The 16,752-nt window shown below is 45.7% G+C and overlaps 1 protein-coding gene across 5 annotated transcripts in view; it reads right to left on the bottom strand.

The window, feature by feature from the left end:
- ITPR2 (inositol 1,4,5-trisphosphate receptor type 2) overlaps window positions 1-13,374 on the bottom strand; it is a 282,946-nt gene extending 269,572 nt beyond the window's left edge. For all 5 annotated transcript variants that reach the window (XR_012765862.1, XM_075439325.1, XM_075439332.1 and 2 more), the window contains exon 1: window positions 13,145-13,374. Coding sequence is in view for 4 of the 5 variants with exons in the window: in XM_075439325.1 (XP_075295440.1) it covers window positions 13,145-13,236 (92 nt within the window). In the remaining variant the exon portion in view is untranslated. The remainder of the gene's footprint in view (window positions 1-13,144) is intronic.
- Window positions 13,375-16,752: the final 3,378 nt, after the last annotated feature.

Below are 16,752 nucleotides of genomic sequence, written 5' to 3'. Positions count from 1 at the left end.
AATGTTATCACACTTCATCACCTCCTAGACTCCCCTTTGTCTTCTCATGCCCAGGTTTCCATGCCTGGATAACTGATTATTGTGTTAACCAGAAGTGAACTGCAAGATCATTTCTAAAGTTAAGTCTTCCCTGAGGCTCAAACTCAAAGCAATCCAAAGCTTTCCTCATTTACATTTTGTGGAAAACAAGATCAGAACCACGGCAAATATATTTTTGACCATCCCACTGACCCACTTTGCTGTTCAAGAGTGTGTGTATTGCCTGCTCATTTCCCAAACATGTCCAGACAGTTTTTAACTGTTGCCCGTAAAAGGTTTCACTTTCATCTGCAAATCCTCATTCAAAGTGTTCACCAGGAAACCTCTTTACCTTGATTCCTTCTGATGCACCCAGTTCTTTTTTTCAGATGGCATTTTTATTCTTTCTTTAATTCTATCTGCAAGGCTTCCAGTTCTTGTATTAGAAATCATATCCATTCTCTCTGGTCTCTTTTGAGACAGGAACACCAGCCACAAATTCCATTTTGGAAGCTGGATCCATCTCATGATACCAGGTTATCATTGGTCACAAGCAATGATGTCAGTTCTGGAGACTTAAGGGCTGTTTCCACTATAAAGAAAAGTTTCAGATGGTGTCAGATATTTTCTTGATCATTTATTCAGAAATAATTTGTAACATTCTTGTTTTCCTGGACACAGGAGAAATCAAACGGCAGGCATTTCTTTGATTACAGTTTTCACAGAGAACAGCGCTCAGTAGCACATTTTTATTTCACTTGGGTCAATGCAGCAGGTTTCCTCTGCCTATGACTGAGTTTTTGTCCTACGTCCTCTGTACTTCTGCTCACTTATGCCTGTATAGCTTGCCCCGTCAATGCTGAATTTCTTTCTAAGAAGCTTCTTGGGTAACAGCTCAGCTTTTACTCCAGCTTTACCAAGTGTATGTGCTTTAGGTGGTGACTTCTATTTCTTCAGCTACCTGGCTGCAGAAAGGAGGAAGGATTTTATCTGCACCTCCATTACAAATGAAGAACAGTAATTGTACTTCTCAGTGTCAATGAGGTTCCACGCAACGTATGAGCAAGACAATAACACTAGCAATAACTGTTTTCAGCACATTTTTTTTCTTGCAATGATAAACCTCATTCTGCATCTTTTGATATATACTTAAAAAAACCAAAACACCATGTTTGACATATGGAAATTTTAATAAACAAACTAGTTTTGTCACAACTGGCTTACTCCCAGAATTACCACGAGATAAACCAATATAAAACAATTCATGCAACTTAGCACTGAACATCTTACCAGATCAACTTTTATAAACAGAGCACTGACCCAGAACTTGAGAGTCTTTGATTATATTCCACAACTTGTCAACGACCTTGTACAAGTTGCTCCTCTGCTTGTGTCCCATCCCTTATGAAAATATTTCCCTTTAAACATACTTTAGATCCATGGTTGAAAACTCAAACCAGTCCTGTCCCACTTCCAACTCTATTTAAGTAAAACGATTCTATTAAGAGCAGCCTAATCACAGCAGAGAGTTTCATCTGCCACAGGAAAGAAATGGACCAGATGAAACGGTCCCACGGACCAGAAGTTTGCCTCCACCAGCTCCAACAGTATTGCTTCAAAAGAGGTATTCTAACAGAATTTTACATGTAATGAGTTTACTATATCCTAGATATTACGGGGGGGGGGAGGGGGTGTCGGGATACAGTAATTAGTCCTTACAGTCAGTGGCAGAAAAACCTGTTCAACTACAAAAGTTAATAGAGACAGGACTTGCTGCCTGCCAAGCCCTGATCTTGTTTTGTTTTAGCAAGAGAAGCCATTGCTAACACAAACTGAGCACGCATCTAATTCATGTGCTGTTCACAGCAGGGCCCTCTCTGAAGAGCCAGTCGCTTGCCTCTGCACGGTTTCACAACCAAAGCCCAATCGATCTATTGGTACTCCTGAAGACCTCGCCAGGGAAGTAGAAATCTTGAGTGGTCTTCAACAGTTGTTGGTTTTTTTTTAATTGCCTCATAACATTTGCAGTTTGCAAAAATCTACAAATTTGCAGGTGTAGGACCTACATCTCAGACCACCTGTACAGGAAATAATGTCATGAATCTTTGCCAGCATTTTGTTAGTGACCTTTTCTGAGTAAAAGAAAATGTATTATATAACAAACTGTCACCTATAGCCTGCCACAAATCAATTATTACCTCCACACCAATTAAAAAAAAAATCAATATCCACTAAATTTTCTGCATGTTATTTTGCACTTTTATCATTTAAAGGCAAGGATTTTTTTTTTCTTTATTCTAATAGTCTTTATAAACAACACGCTACAATGACAGCAATAATACGTAAGGACATCCACAAAAATACCTGAAACTCTTATTTGAACTTTGACCTTCTGGTATTCATTGAAATATTCAACTTTACTGTTGTTACAGTAACACTGAAATCCAAAATATTTATTACATCAGTTCCTTATGAAACCTGTTTGACATTAAAGCTTGACTTACTATGTTGTGCTTCAACCTGAGACGCATTACAGACACTGTCCTACCCAATTTTTACATCAGGAATCCTAAATAAAAAATCATTTTAAAACAATGAAATCCCCCAAAACCCTTCACTTAACCCTGACTTTTCAGCTCTCTGTAAAGAGTCAAGGTCCCTGGGCCTTGTTTTTCCCATTCAGAGGAGGAGTGAAGTCTCGCACCCTCACACGTGGCAGGCAGCAAGGAGCAGACCGTGCATCTGCCTGAAACTGAAGAGCAGATTCTACCTTGGCAAAAATAACTCAAGTTGGAAACCGTCCAAGATGCCAAAGTAAATACTATTGATAGGCAGCTAACCTTTAACACTCAGCACAGTTGTTTTTTTAAATGAATGACTGTGGGTTTTTTAACTTTCTAGGTAGCCTTAAAATTTTTATTCTTTGATCAGAAAAATTTAACTTGCTTAGTGGTACATCTCCACATTTCTCACCACTCATAACTGAACATAGATCTGCTCTTAGTGTTTTCAAAACTGATACCCAGTCTTTCCCAATGCATTACTTTTGTTTCCCCTGTTATTGTTTCTGAACAATAAAAAACTATTAGCCAGATTTAGAAGGTGACTGAGATTATTTTAGCAAAGCGTGCTACTGATTCAGTTACCTGGAACAACTGGGGAGCCCATCAGAAATCCAGACCCAGCTAGCTTTAAAATGAGATCCCCAAGGTCACACAAAAAGCACTGTTTCCCATCTCAAGTACTCACATACTATCAGTTAGGCCCCCACACACACCTGCAAACCATGTGCTCTGATTTTAAGTCAGTGTAAGGAAATGACTCCTAAACTGAGGGCCCTTCTTACACACCTTTCATTTGTGACCATTCTTGTCTTCAAGCTTTTCTCAACACACACGAGGGAGAAGCTGTGGATATCCAAAATTCACAGAGCCCTGGGAGCTGGGACTTTACAAATAAAGTCGGATATTGCGAGATTCAGGTTAAAACTATACTGGTCACATTCAACTTAGCTGTCCTCTGAAGCTGCCCAGTTCAATTCTCCACATCACAGTGCTCCAGGTTATACAGCCACGCAAAACTTCACAGGCATCAGGATACAGCTGCGCACTGCAGCCAGGCCAAACTCCCCACGGGGAAACAAAACGTGTCCCTCAGGGGTGGCTGGGGACGCCTCGGTGGCTCGTGCCTGCTGCTCCTCCAGCTCCATCCCAAGCACCCTCGGGAGGCAGGCAGGCAGGCAGCTGGGTGGCTCCGAGGCCCCTGTGCTTGAACTGCCTCTGCTCCGCACACAGGAATACCAGCACAAGTTCACTCTGAAAAGAGGGAAAACCCGAGGAACTGCGTTGCTGGCTTTTAACTGTGGGCACTAGGTATAAAAATTTGGGGCTTACCATGAGTTTAAACCAGTTGTTTTCCTAATCCTGTGACTGCGTCCTTTCATGTGCCCGTGCAACATTGATTAACTTGTGTGTGTCCAGCTCAGGAAAAAAAAAGCTGTTTGAAATTCAAACAAGTCTCGAAAAGAAAATCAAGATAAGAAGGCCCAGTGTGGGATCATAACAACTTTCTGTATTTTGAGATTCATATAAAAATCCTCGTTTCAGGGTTTGTTTGTTGATTTTTTTATAATGACGTTGATTATTATCTGCCAGAGGTCAAAGACCTAAAACTTGGTTACTGTTTTAGTATCAATTCTTTGTACAGAGAATATCTGTAGTAGGCTTAATTTACAGTGTCAAACGATAACAACTACACTTGGATATGCTCTTCTAGGCTTCTTCTGCCAAGTAATTTCCCATAAATTTCAACTCCATGCCTTCACTCATGTGGCAGCAACAACCTAAAGGGGCATTTCAAATGAACTGTCCAAAATTCATTACATAAGAAGATTACCAAAGCACCACAATTCATTATCTATAAACTTAGTTGTTAGAAACGCACTGGGCATCGCATGCGCTTAGCACGTCAGCCATACATTGCAAATGATCGTACGTGACCACACCAGTAAGGAGTCTTGTGCTTAAACTGCACAAGGTACCACAGGCAATCTTAGAACTGCTATTTCTTTCTGAGTAACTGACTTCGTAGCTCAGACATTCTCTTGGAAAAGGTAGTATTATGCATTTTCCTAAACACCACCAAAAACCCTGGGAAAAAAAATATCGAACACTCAATTGTTTGAGACCGCAGTAGCCTCAGCACAGACCTCCACCCTCTGTAATATCAAAGTAAACAGCCGCAATGACAAGCTGTTTTCTTCCATGTGGAAGAAAAAAAAAATCTGAAAAAGAAATAGGACAGTTTGCCAGTAGCTTTCATAGCTATGTTCTGTCAGCAGGGGACTGCAGGTCTCTCAGCAACTGTCCACCTTCTTCTGCTCCTTTCCAGCCCCACTCCCCTTTTAGACCACGCACATCAGTTACTGCCCCACCACATGCACCTACCTCTTTCCACTCACCCTTGCTCTGCGGATCTCTCTACTGCCTCACACTCCAGTCACCAACAGCCCCCTCCACACTCATCTCCCACCTCTCCTCTCCATCATCCATGGGCCAGCGAGGGAGCACTGAAGGGACAGGGGAGACTGTTTCCTGGTTTCTTTTCTGCAGCCAGCAGCAACCCAGCAGTCGCTCAACAGCCAGCGGAACTAAGGGCAAAGACAATCCTGCTCAGGTGATGTGATGTACCTGTGAAGCCCATGAAGGGCTGGGGCAGCTTCAGCGCAGGCAGCATCTCAAGTTGCCAAGCTCCAAAACGTTCCTGCTAGCGCGAAAGGACCCCCCCAAACTAGAGGCGCAGAGGGCAAGCTACTGAGCAACAGGCGGAGGGGAAAAAGCACTCGTGGACACAGTTTGCAAAATGTGCCCAAAGTTGACAATGACAATTTGCTCAGCTTCCTAAGTCAGAAGGTAAACCTGAGCAGAAGAACCAGCGCTGCAGGAGCTCTGGAAGGGGCAGCTCGTTCTCGGGTGCGCTGCAGGACAGTGCAGGAGCACTTACACAGGATCCAGGCTGCCCAGCCCAGTTGATGCTTTAGGGTCCTGTTTCCTTTATTATTAAGCAATAACTAAGAAACATTTTGAAAGCACATGCTTTGGACAATGCTTTGTTGCTATTCAATAGCAATCAAAAACATGCAAACAAATGAGTATAAGAGGTAGAGAGCGATTTAGCCACAGAAAGACAGTTGGAAAAACAGCACTAGAGCGACGAGACTACTTCTCACACAATCTTTTGGCTACCACCGCCAAAACAGCCCCTCGAAACCTCAAGCGATACCCAATACAAGACATGAGTAATGAGTACATTTTAAGCCTGTTTTCTCCATCTTTTGCTTTCCTTTAACTCTGTTTCCAATTTTGCAGTCAAAACCATTACCTTGCTAGAATGTAATTTATTCATTTAAGTTTGTTTCATATTTTAAGTGAATTGAGGTAGTAAAACCAAATTATTTTTACTTCTCCAGAGACAGGGAACACAAAGCAACTGGACAACCAAACATTTTGTTTGCCCACCTCAGGAAAGCAAACTGAAAATCCCAGACACTGGGATTCACCTCCCACACAGCTGCAGGTCAGGCTGGGGCCTCTTGGTGCCCAGTGCCAGCAGAGGAGACGCTGTCCCTGTCAGGCAAAACACCCACTGCACTCCAGCAAGAGGCAGGTGCCCAGACAGCCCACACGGTCATAGCGGTCTGAATGAGATCCCCTTCCTCAGCTCACTGCTGTCAAAACCTGGGCACATTTCTAAATGGGCAGAGAAGGCCAAGACATTCGTGCCAGAGAATTGGACCTGAAGACCACACTGCAGCTCAGCTAGGCTCTTGACACACAGCTGCAAGATCCCTTTTCTTAAAAAAAAAAAAATAAAAATATATATGGATAACCAATACACTTTTGCTTATCCTGTTCTCAGAAATGCCATTTTACTTGAAACTTTCCACACAAAAACATTCAGCCCCAGGCATCTACCTTGGGTTCAAGAAGTCAAGGTTTAGCATCATTATACACAGCTGAAACCAGGACCTATGACAGGCAGGGCCTACACATCTACATAGCGGTGGAACTACTGATTTAACTAATTAGATGGAATCACATTTACAACTAACAAATGAAGGTTTAGAAAAATCAGTCATAAGGGGTTTTGTGTCCTTAATTTAATTAAAACATGCATCTCTGAATAAATGACAAAACACAACACAAAGGAAAAAGTTATATCCTGAATTATCACCCATTTTCCTTTCTCCGTTTTCCATAAATATCCCTAATGAAGTATATCAAAGCCACATGAACTTCATCAGTCTCCCTTTCATACAAGAAGTAACAGACCTTTCAAAGCAAGCAGAAACCAGACTTTCCAAGTGCAGAGGACAGGGCTTCATGCTATTGCCCAGCAAACAGGCTGACGCTTCAGCCAAGCAGCAGCAGCCGCCCGCACCGCTCACAGTGAAGGGCAGCAGGTCCCAAACACCTTGCCAAGCAGCAGAGCACCCGACCGAGAAAAGGTTCACCTGCTTCTTGGGAGATAATGATCCAAGCTGGGGAAGTCAAAGACTGATCTGACTCTTTCTTCTGTGGCGCTTCTAAAATACAGGATAACCTTGATTTCTAGTGAGTCCGAGAACCATGTAAAGACTGTTTAGTTAACCCCCTCACTATGTAAAAGAAGTTAAATCAGTCTTAGCATCACACAAGTTAAACAACCCCCCCTCCATCCTGACTACTCCCCAGATTACCCATAGCCCAGCTGAGAACTACAGAAGTTGTAACAGCCACACCACTTGTCTCAGCACAAAATTCGAGTCCTCTCTTCTTTCCATTACTACCACACAGATCACGCATAAACTCACTTTTACATTGAATCAGTTGGTTCTTTACCTAACCCCAATCTTCTCTCCACTTCAGTTTGATAATGAGCTCTTTGAACCAAGGATATTACATTTCAGCATGCAGTCTCATAAATCATAATACCATAATTAAATCTAATCCTATGTTCCTTCACACCCAAGCTGTGCTCTGTGTGCAAGTAAAACTTCTGAAACAAACAAACCCCCTCCGGGTCTCATTACTTGCTGCATTCCCAGAAGGGTGCTTTGTGGAAAGCTTTGTCTCATTGTTTATTTAAAGACAGCGCTGTTGTTTGCATATCTGAGATGAGCATCAAAATAAGTTCATTATACATGGCAAAGCTGTAGCGGAGCCTAATTGCTAATGTGAGTGGATAATTACAGAGGATATAAGCTTTGATGTATGTATTGAATTGCAAGGTATGCAAGATACCGAGGTGTGTTTATACGTCTACATCTGTGCTTATGTGGCACTTATTGTAAGATCAATGAAGGTATTTAATAATGCATAAAATATCGCTTATGCTTAAGAAAGTTATCACAGAAAAGAAATACACCATATAGCTGAAAAGTGTCATATAATGGGCCAAATTAGGTTCCCATGTACATTAGCATACATTCAAAGTAGCTGCAGAATTCAGACCAGTGCTTTTGCATTAGGAAGACAACAGAGAGAACGTATTTCTCAAAATGCTAATTCTACACAGTTTTAAAAAACAAAATTAACAAACACACAATCAAAACTGTCAAATCTCATTGGTACCATCAGTCAGGAAGATAAAGGACCTAGGTAATAAAACATACAAGTACTTTTACCCAGAGAAAAGCTGAAATTCATCTTCCCTTCCCTCTTCTACCTACTATATGATTCTATATGTATCAGAATTAAATTATGAGTAATTCTAGTTATGCCACTCACACTGTCTTCAGGCATTTTACTCTATCATGACTGATTACGTTTTGTCAGCTGGCACAAGAAAGAAAAATTTGCTATTAACGGACACATACTCTGTTCCTTAACCATATTTTGAGGCAGTAGGAGAGAAGGGTGAAAAAAAAAGGGCATTGATGAAAATAGTACATTGGTGTGTCATAAGCATCATCAGTCACTACCTCCCTTCTCTTAGCACCATTCCTGAGGTCACCAAGATGACACATTTTAGCCTTTGTGATATTTGTAATATTTCGGTTTATGCTGTTCCATAGGCCCTTTACACAATCTTGTCTCTTCACAAAGTGTAACTGGTTCAGTCTGCAGGTGAAGTCCAGATTCATGTACGACAACTAACCCACAAAAGCCTAACGAAAGAGCCTGAACAAAACTTGTCACACTCATTTCAAACACTTCCACAAAATTAAGAGAAGTTGTACAAGAGAAATCAATGTTAAACTCAAGAAAACAAGTCCAAATACTCTACAATACACTTTTTGCTGCTAACTAGAAGTAAGTCTCCGCACTCCTCACCATCCACAGCCATATATTACCTAGCAGGCAGCTCCTGCTGCATGCTCCATTAATTATGTACCATCAGGTTTCTCACTGCTGTGGCACAGAAGCGCGTTCATGGAGGTGACGCAAGAATGCAGCTACTGATGGTGACTAACAGGCCTGTCGTCAAACTTTCCAACAGCTGATACAGGCCACTGTTGTCACTTTTTTTTCCACCTCTCCCACCGAGAATACTTTTTTTCCCCTCATTGTATCAGCAAGTGATTAATAGCAGCTCTAATGCCCAGTATGCACCATTGCCAACATTTACAGCCAAAATACCGGGGAAGGTGGTCTCAAGGTTCAGACGCTGGTCTAGGGCAACTTAGGATACCTGGATTCATCGCCTAGCTCTGCCACGTACCTCCTGAGGGACATAAAGCCTCCAACTCTGCAGATACTAAAACGCGCTAAAAGCTCAAAAATGGGGAAAAAAAACCCCCACGTTATTAGCACAGCTCAATAATCCAGAACCATATATATCTTGATATGGCAGAAAGCTACTTATAGATGTAAATTTCTTTTCTCAAACTTTTCCTGTTCTGTACTAAATTGCAAGACTCTCAGTTTATACACTCAAAAGCATTATCTTTTTTTAAAAGGAAGGCGGGGGGAAAGCTCAGAGAGCCTTGAGATTGGAAAAGCCAGACTACACACCACCAGCACCTCAGAGTAGCACCCAAACCCAGAATAAGCCCAAAGCCAAGGAGAAAAATAGAGTAGGAGATTGCTTGGACTCTCAGTACCTCAATTATCCAAAGAACTGCAGCAGCCAACGGAGAATGCTGAGCCCCAAAACCCCCTCCCGTACCACTGCCCAGAGATGCCCCTCTCTACTGGGGATCCACAGCCTGCAACATCCTCCTGGAGACAGGTGGTGACACCTCTTCTTCTGAAAACTGAGCACAACCGCTGTCCTTCCAAACACGGACCCAGGCGGGCGCGATTCGGCAGAGGGCTGCCTGACTGCCCTGCCCCATCCCACCCTGCAGCGCAAACCCCAGACACGGCAGAGAGGTTCGGTTTCCTCTTCTGGCTACGAGGGATCAAATCCTAAAGCAGAGCCCTCACGCCCAACAGCTGTTTATAGCACAGAAACAGTTTGCAGACGAGGACAGGAGCGCAGGCTTCTTCCAGCTCAAAGGAGCACCCCAATCTTTCAGGTCCCATTTACGGAATCTCGTTGTTTCAGCAATTCTCAGACCCTTTTTGTACATTGGCAGTGGACAACGCCACTCCTGCCTACACCTAGCACCACTCAGCGCGCTCACCTGGACACAGGGCCAAGAGGCACAGACCCCCCGTTTCCTGAACAACAAGGTTAGGACCTGCTAAACTGCACAAGAGGAAGATTTCCACACTCAGGTTATAGTGTATAGATAATATAGATATTAACCTGACTTGGATCCGCATAGCTCAGCTGCACCTTTCACTCAGCTTTAAGTTTCCCGGGGAAACCGAGCATCTGAAAATTTCTACACTAGCAAGTAAGCAAAAGATACTCTAAAACATGTGAAACAGCCTGTGCTTAGAAATCTCCCTCAAAACTAATCTGTTGAGCTGGTTCTACTCTTCCAGGAGTAAGGTCCGCTGGCGTGACAGACTCCCCCCACTTGGAGAGGTGCTGTGCACTTTTTTGTCTTATTTATAGAATAGCCTCACACAAGCTTTGTTTAAGAAACAATTCACCTTTGACAGCTTAAAATAAACAGGACTCTCTCCCTGCTGCACAGTCACTACACCTGAGCTAGATTGTTCTTGCAGCCGCAGGAGACTACCCAAAGGACTCAGCGGTGTAAGCGACACGTTAGCTTGCGCAGCGCCTTTCAGTGCAGCACCCCAAGCCACACAGGCAAAAGCAATAAAACAAGGACCTGCACCAGTCAAACGAAGTGAGCAAGCAAGCTTTCCCGCCCCTGCTCCACTTCGCGCTCACCAACCAGAGGCACCTCTGGAAGACGGGGCCACGTCTGTTCAGATGCTTGAGCCAAACAAGGGACCTGCCAGAACACAGGAGAGGCAGGAGTTCCGCAATGGTTGCACACCAAATCTGCGGCTGGGCAAACTTCTCCCCTGAAAGTGCAGTTGTTTTTTCTGTCTCTTGCGTTGCTGCAACCGGTCCAAAGGCAGTAATTGCAATCGCTGGCACAGATAACGTGACTTGGCATCACAACTTCAAATTTCAGCTCTTGTGCCACCAGCAGAGGTGTCAGCATTCCCATTTGGTAGACACGGGAGTTTTCCACCAGCGACTTCACATTTCCTTGAAGGCCTTCAGCTCCTCAACTCCAGGCTGTGCAGCTGTCTTTACCACACCAGGGAGCAGAGCACCAAAAAAGCCGTATCGAAAAGCTAATAGAGCTACATCAGCATTCTTGAACCCCTGGCCCACTGCTGAAGGAGACGCACACAGGAGCCCTGTCTCATCCCAGGTAGTCTTCTCGAGCTGGGTTAGCTGGCTAAAAGAGAGCCTGGATAGCCTGTTAGTTAGCGTTTCAGCTTGAGCTCAGTTGTTTTTTCTAGGTAAAAAGCTCCCGTGTGCCTTAGGCAAGCTGTGATCTTGGCTTCCCATCAAAAAAACTGGGGGCAAATGTTCTGCCCTAACTCCAAGGGATGAGGGGAGGATCGAGAGCCTGAGGACTGCGACACGGGAATGCCAACACGCATTCAAGTGGCACGCAGTTGTAGGAGCACCAGTCAGAGCAGAAGCGCCTATGTCTGCAGACAAGCAGGTGTTCTCAGAACCCAGGAACGTTTCTCAACATAACGGAAAGTAAAAGTACGGCAAATCCAGCTCCCCCCAGTTAACAGAACACCGCAATGAAACCGAACAACAAAACCAAACAATTCAACAACAAATTATGTCAACAAAAGAGAAATGGTGGGGTTACAAGAATAAGAAACAATATCCAGTGATTGACAGTTGCGGAAAGCAGACATTTGCAGACAGGTTTTAAAATTACAAGAGTCAGCAAAACAAAAAGGAGATGTGAGACAAAATAGAGTCATAGACAGAGAACGCACAAAATTAACAAATCGAGGAACAAACCATGGAAAAACGCTTGTCAACAGCTGAAATGAGTGAGCAGCAAGGACAGGAAGTAAAGACAGGACAAAAAATATGAGGGACCTTGAACATTAGCTCTTTTCCAGTACAAGTACCACACCAAGTAAGTTAGATATGCATCGTCTACATTTTAATACCACCCTTACCTCACCCTACAGTCCCCCACCAAAGAGGTCTCAGGACACAGGGAGCCTCACACAACACACAGCAGTGACACCCAGGCACACATTAATTAGCAGCGGATCAACCTCAGGGAGTCCCACTGTTATTCTGAAGGTACCGCTAACGTTTAAGTGGCAAACGACACTGATATTTAATGGGAGTTTGAGCTGCCCCGTCCACCAGCTGGGTCACTGCGATTCACGCCGGGGGGAGAGATGTTTCCACTGCCGAAGGTTTAAGGATGCGCTTGCTTTGGACACACCACAAACTCACTGACACTACCGCAGCTCTCCCCCAAACATGGGAGGGAACCACTGCACCCCCGGCACATGTCACCACAACCAGCCTACACGACGGTTTGAAGAAAGATTATCAGCGTATTCCTGTCGTCATTCGCTGCAGTTTACCGTCCTGGACTCCAAAAAGGTCATCTAAAGCAGTCAAAGATTAATGAAAACCTGAAGCAAGCAGCAGTAGCTCAGGGAAGCAGCCGCCGCCAAGCTACATCTTCCCACGCCGCAAAGAGAGCTCACGGAGGAAGCATCCCCACGAAACGAAGATTATAAATACCCGACCATTAACAACCACAAGGTAAGGCTCCGGGCAAACGCAAACCTGAAGCAAAGGGATGATGGTTACGATGATGAGCAAGGAAACAAAGTTTTTACCCTTCACATCTTCCTCCGAAATTCTCGGAGGTGCAATAAAATAAAGTGCACACGTGCCCCTCCCCCAAAAAAAACACCACCCCCCCACACCGCACAACCAAGGAAGTAAGCTACAAATAACGACATATTAGCGCGTCTGGGTACGGCGCACGGCTACCCCCGCCGAGCGGGCTCTGGCGAACGCCGGGTATTCCGGTTTGGGCCGGCCCGGCGGCGCAGCCCCGGCGGGAGCCGAGCGGGGAGCCCGGCCAGCCCCGCGCCCAGCCCCGCTGCCCCGGGCCAGGGGTACACACGCACCCCCCACCCCCCGGCCCATCACTTCCTACTTTCCCCGCTCCGCCGCCGGCCGCTTCCTGCGGCTGCCGCCGGCCCGGCCGCCCCCCCCAACTCACCCCAGCGTGCTGATGAACCCGTTGACAGAGCCCTCGGCGTAGAGGGACACGATGTCCCCGATGTACAGAAAGCTGGACATTTTCTCAGACATTTTGGCTCATTTTTTTTTTTTCAGGCGGGTTTCGTACTCTTCCTTCTTCAGAAAATCATTTAAAAAAAAATGAAAGAAATAAAAGAGGCGCGGGGGAGGCCGAAGAGACACGGCGAGGGCGGGCCGGGCGCCCGGCGGCGGCGGCGCGTTGTGACAGGAGCGCGGAGGTCTGCCGCGACCCGGCCCGGCCCGGCCCCGCCGCACCACCCCTCGCCCGCCTCCGCCCCGCCCCGGCGCTGCTCGCCCGGCGGGAGGGAGAGGCGCCCCCGGGAACCCCTCAGTACCTCACGGGGGTGGGGGGGGGGGCGAGCCTTCCCCTCTGCCGCCGCCTTGCCGAGGGGTCACGGCCGCGCCGCGCTTAACCGCCAGCCCCTTAAACCTCCCCCAGCGGGCTAGAGGAGCAGGGGACGGGCGGGGCAGCCCCGCCCCGCGCTCACCGGGCTGGGGGAGCGCGGGGTGGGGGAAGGGGAGCTGCCAGGGCTCCTCGGACTGGGGGGGTGCTGCCAGGGGTCCCCCCCAGCACGCTAGAAGCTGCCCCAGACCGTGCATCCCTCAGCTCCAAGGGAACAGCTCTCGCCAGCGTGGGATCCTTACAAACACCGTGCCTTCCTTAAACCAAAAGGTAACTTCTACCGGCGTGTTTAGGAAGCAAAGTTTTTCTACTTTTTCCTGGTATTTTTTTCTGGTAAATTTTACCTCCCCGAGGCACCTCTCCTAATTACGGGCAAACTCAGTGGTGGTACTGGTTACCCAGGGTATTTTTTTTCCCAACAGATTGTTTGGGTTAAAGAAAAAAAAGAAACAACTCACCCAGTAAGAGCCTGATGGGATGCTAACCCTCAAACGATGATAATACAAATCTAACTGCAGGGATGCGCAGGCTGCTGGAAGCGAGAAATAAGCTGAGGGCTTCACACTTGTATTGAATTCCCCAGATCTACAGCTTCCAGCCTTACCTCACCGCTTCTGAGAATAAATTCTTGACGTCAGAAATGCTGAGTCTCTAAGGCTTTACCACCTAGATGGACAGAAAGAACTGTTGTGCCATTCTAGAGTTTCCTCTTTGGCTCTTTTATGGTGAATATTTTGGATTTCCCCCTTTCGTACCCACCAGGGTGCAAAGACAAGGCCGGAGTGCTACGTTTGCAGGCTGCAGGTGTATGCAGGCCCTGGATGTGACACGTTACCGAATTCTTTCGGTTCAGTCTCCCGGAGCAAGCGCAATTGTTCAAACACTCCTGGAAAAAAAATGCGAGGAGAACGCGTGCCAGAGCCCGTGCTGCGGAGCCAGCCCCTGCACAGCGAAACCAAAGATGAGCTGTCTCCAACTGCCCTAAAGACACAGATCAAATCCCAAAGTTGGACTGAATTAAAACATGCCGGGGTTAGAAACTGGAAGTCAGAGCAGCACAAGGCATCGAAGGCGCGGAGAGAAACGACGGCTCCCTGCCCACATGCTGACCCGGGGTCCCTCACAGCCGCTGCCGCGCAGAGGGCCCAGGCCTTGCAGTTCGTGGCAATGCACTACTGGACAGTCCAAACCCAAAGCTGAGCAGCAAAGGCTTTACGAGGCAGTGACAATATCCTTTGCCCTTCTAACCCTGCTTATCTCAGCCATTATATACCAGGCTTTAATGGCCTAATTAAGATGCTTTAGGAGGGGAGGTTTCGCATTTCCGAGCAGTAAATGAAATCCTGGCCTGCCTTCAGTCAGTGGGAGTTTTCCCGAGGATGGACTTTGGAATTTGGCCGAGGGGCAAGTGTGCCTGTCCTCGTATGCCTGGGAGCAAATCCCCACTTGGGACCATTCCCAGCCAGGAAGGTTCAACTCTTTTGCCTAAACATTGGTTACTGGGGCCATTAGAAGCATGCTTTGCAACGCGAAATGCCCCCGTGGGTTATCAGCAGGGAAGCGGGACTGCTACGTCCTCGACAGCTCTGCTTGTATGTGGGCAACTGAAAGGGGCCCGTGTGTTTTAGCGCTACGAGAAGGTGGATTCAGGTCACTTCAGAAAGTATTTAGCATTTGCTTGCTGTGGCAAAGCTTGAACTGATAGGAGTCGTACACTCACAACCATCTTTGCCTCTCCCACACAGTAAATCAAGGTGCAGGCTGTATTCTTCATTTCTAGGCTTGTTCGTCTTGGCTCGGACTGGAATGTGGCAGCCGCTGAAAGCTGTTACCGCCTCACAGCTCCCTGGTGAGATATATGACATGAACTGGAAACCTCAATCCAGTTCCGAGCAGTGAGGGCTATTAACCAGAAACGAGTCACATGAAATCAGCGTTTTTGGGAAAAAAGTGAAGGTCAGATACCAAAGGCAGTCGAGTATTTAAGCAAACACTTCATTTTAAACCAGTCTCATTGAAACAGTCCAACAACCTCAAAGTTATTTGCACGCTGAAAGTAAGGAGGCACTTACCCTCTTTTGTAGGCCATGTCTTAAACTGGTACAAAGAGCACCCTGGGAACACAGATCTGAGGAACCCTTGCTGATCCCCCCTTTGCAGAGAGAAAAACTTCTGTAGTGAAGAATGCTCCTTTAGCATTTTTAACAAGAATTAACCCTCTTCTATTAAAAAAAATTATTGTGCCTGTCAGAGCTAATTTCATGAAAGTAGTATCTGGAAATGTTTAATTAAAATGAAAGCAATTTTGTCTTAAGTAGTCTACAAAAAAAATAAGGCATAGTAAGAGATAACAGAATATTGCTTTATTTATCTGGAGCAGAAATAAAGCAAACTGGTTGGTAAATATGGATATTTTTTACTACAGTTTTTAACCTTGCAATTAGCCGCAGGGTGAAGGTGAGGCTGCTTAGTCAATAACTGGAATATGTTTTCCATCAGTTATCTCTGGTGATCTTTTGTTCCACAGCTGGGAATGCAGGCTTCACTGTGAAACAGGACCCAGATGCAGAAATCATCAGCAAGTGCTGACAGAATGCCCCAGCACACAGATTACTCTGTACATTGTAGAAGTGAAGAAGTCTTTCTTACTCAACTTGCATTTCTAGTCTATTACTTTCAGAGAAGAAAATATTTCCAGTGATGTTTGCAGTCGTGTGCTAAAATTAGAACTCTATAAAAGTATTTGGCAGTATTTTAATACAGGGCAATTTTACCATGATCTCTACATCCTAGGTTTTGACGGTCATTCTGGTGCTGAGGCAGAGAAGAGAAGCAGTTGATCTGCAGAGAGGTCAACAGAAACACCCCACTGCAGCACTGAGCATCTGCTTTAGATGTGAAAATACACAGTATTAGAATGACCTCAGACTCAAAAAACTCACTGAGCGAATAGGCCGACATCATCGTATTCTTGCTCCTTTTCCACCCCTCACGTTGTAGGAAGATGTCCGAAATTCCTGCTCATCTTGTTGAAACAGGGGAGACTCCTGACAGAAGTTGAGGGGTTTTTATGGAGTTGCAAACTGCCTGATTGGAAAGACTTTAACCCCACACCTACACAACCTACCTCTTGGATGAAGTTACAGATACATAGGCCACTTCAG

This window comes from Opisthocomus hoazin, chromosome 1 (assembly GCF_030867145.1).
Source record: "Opisthocomus hoazin isolate bOpiHoa1 chromosome 1, bOpiHoa1.hap1, whole genome shotgun sequence".
Lineage (NCBI taxonomy): Eukaryota > Metazoa > Chordata > Aves > Opisthocomiformes > Opisthocomidae > Opisthocomus > Opisthocomus hoazin.
This window is presented reverse-complemented; position numbering and strand designations above follow the sequence as displayed.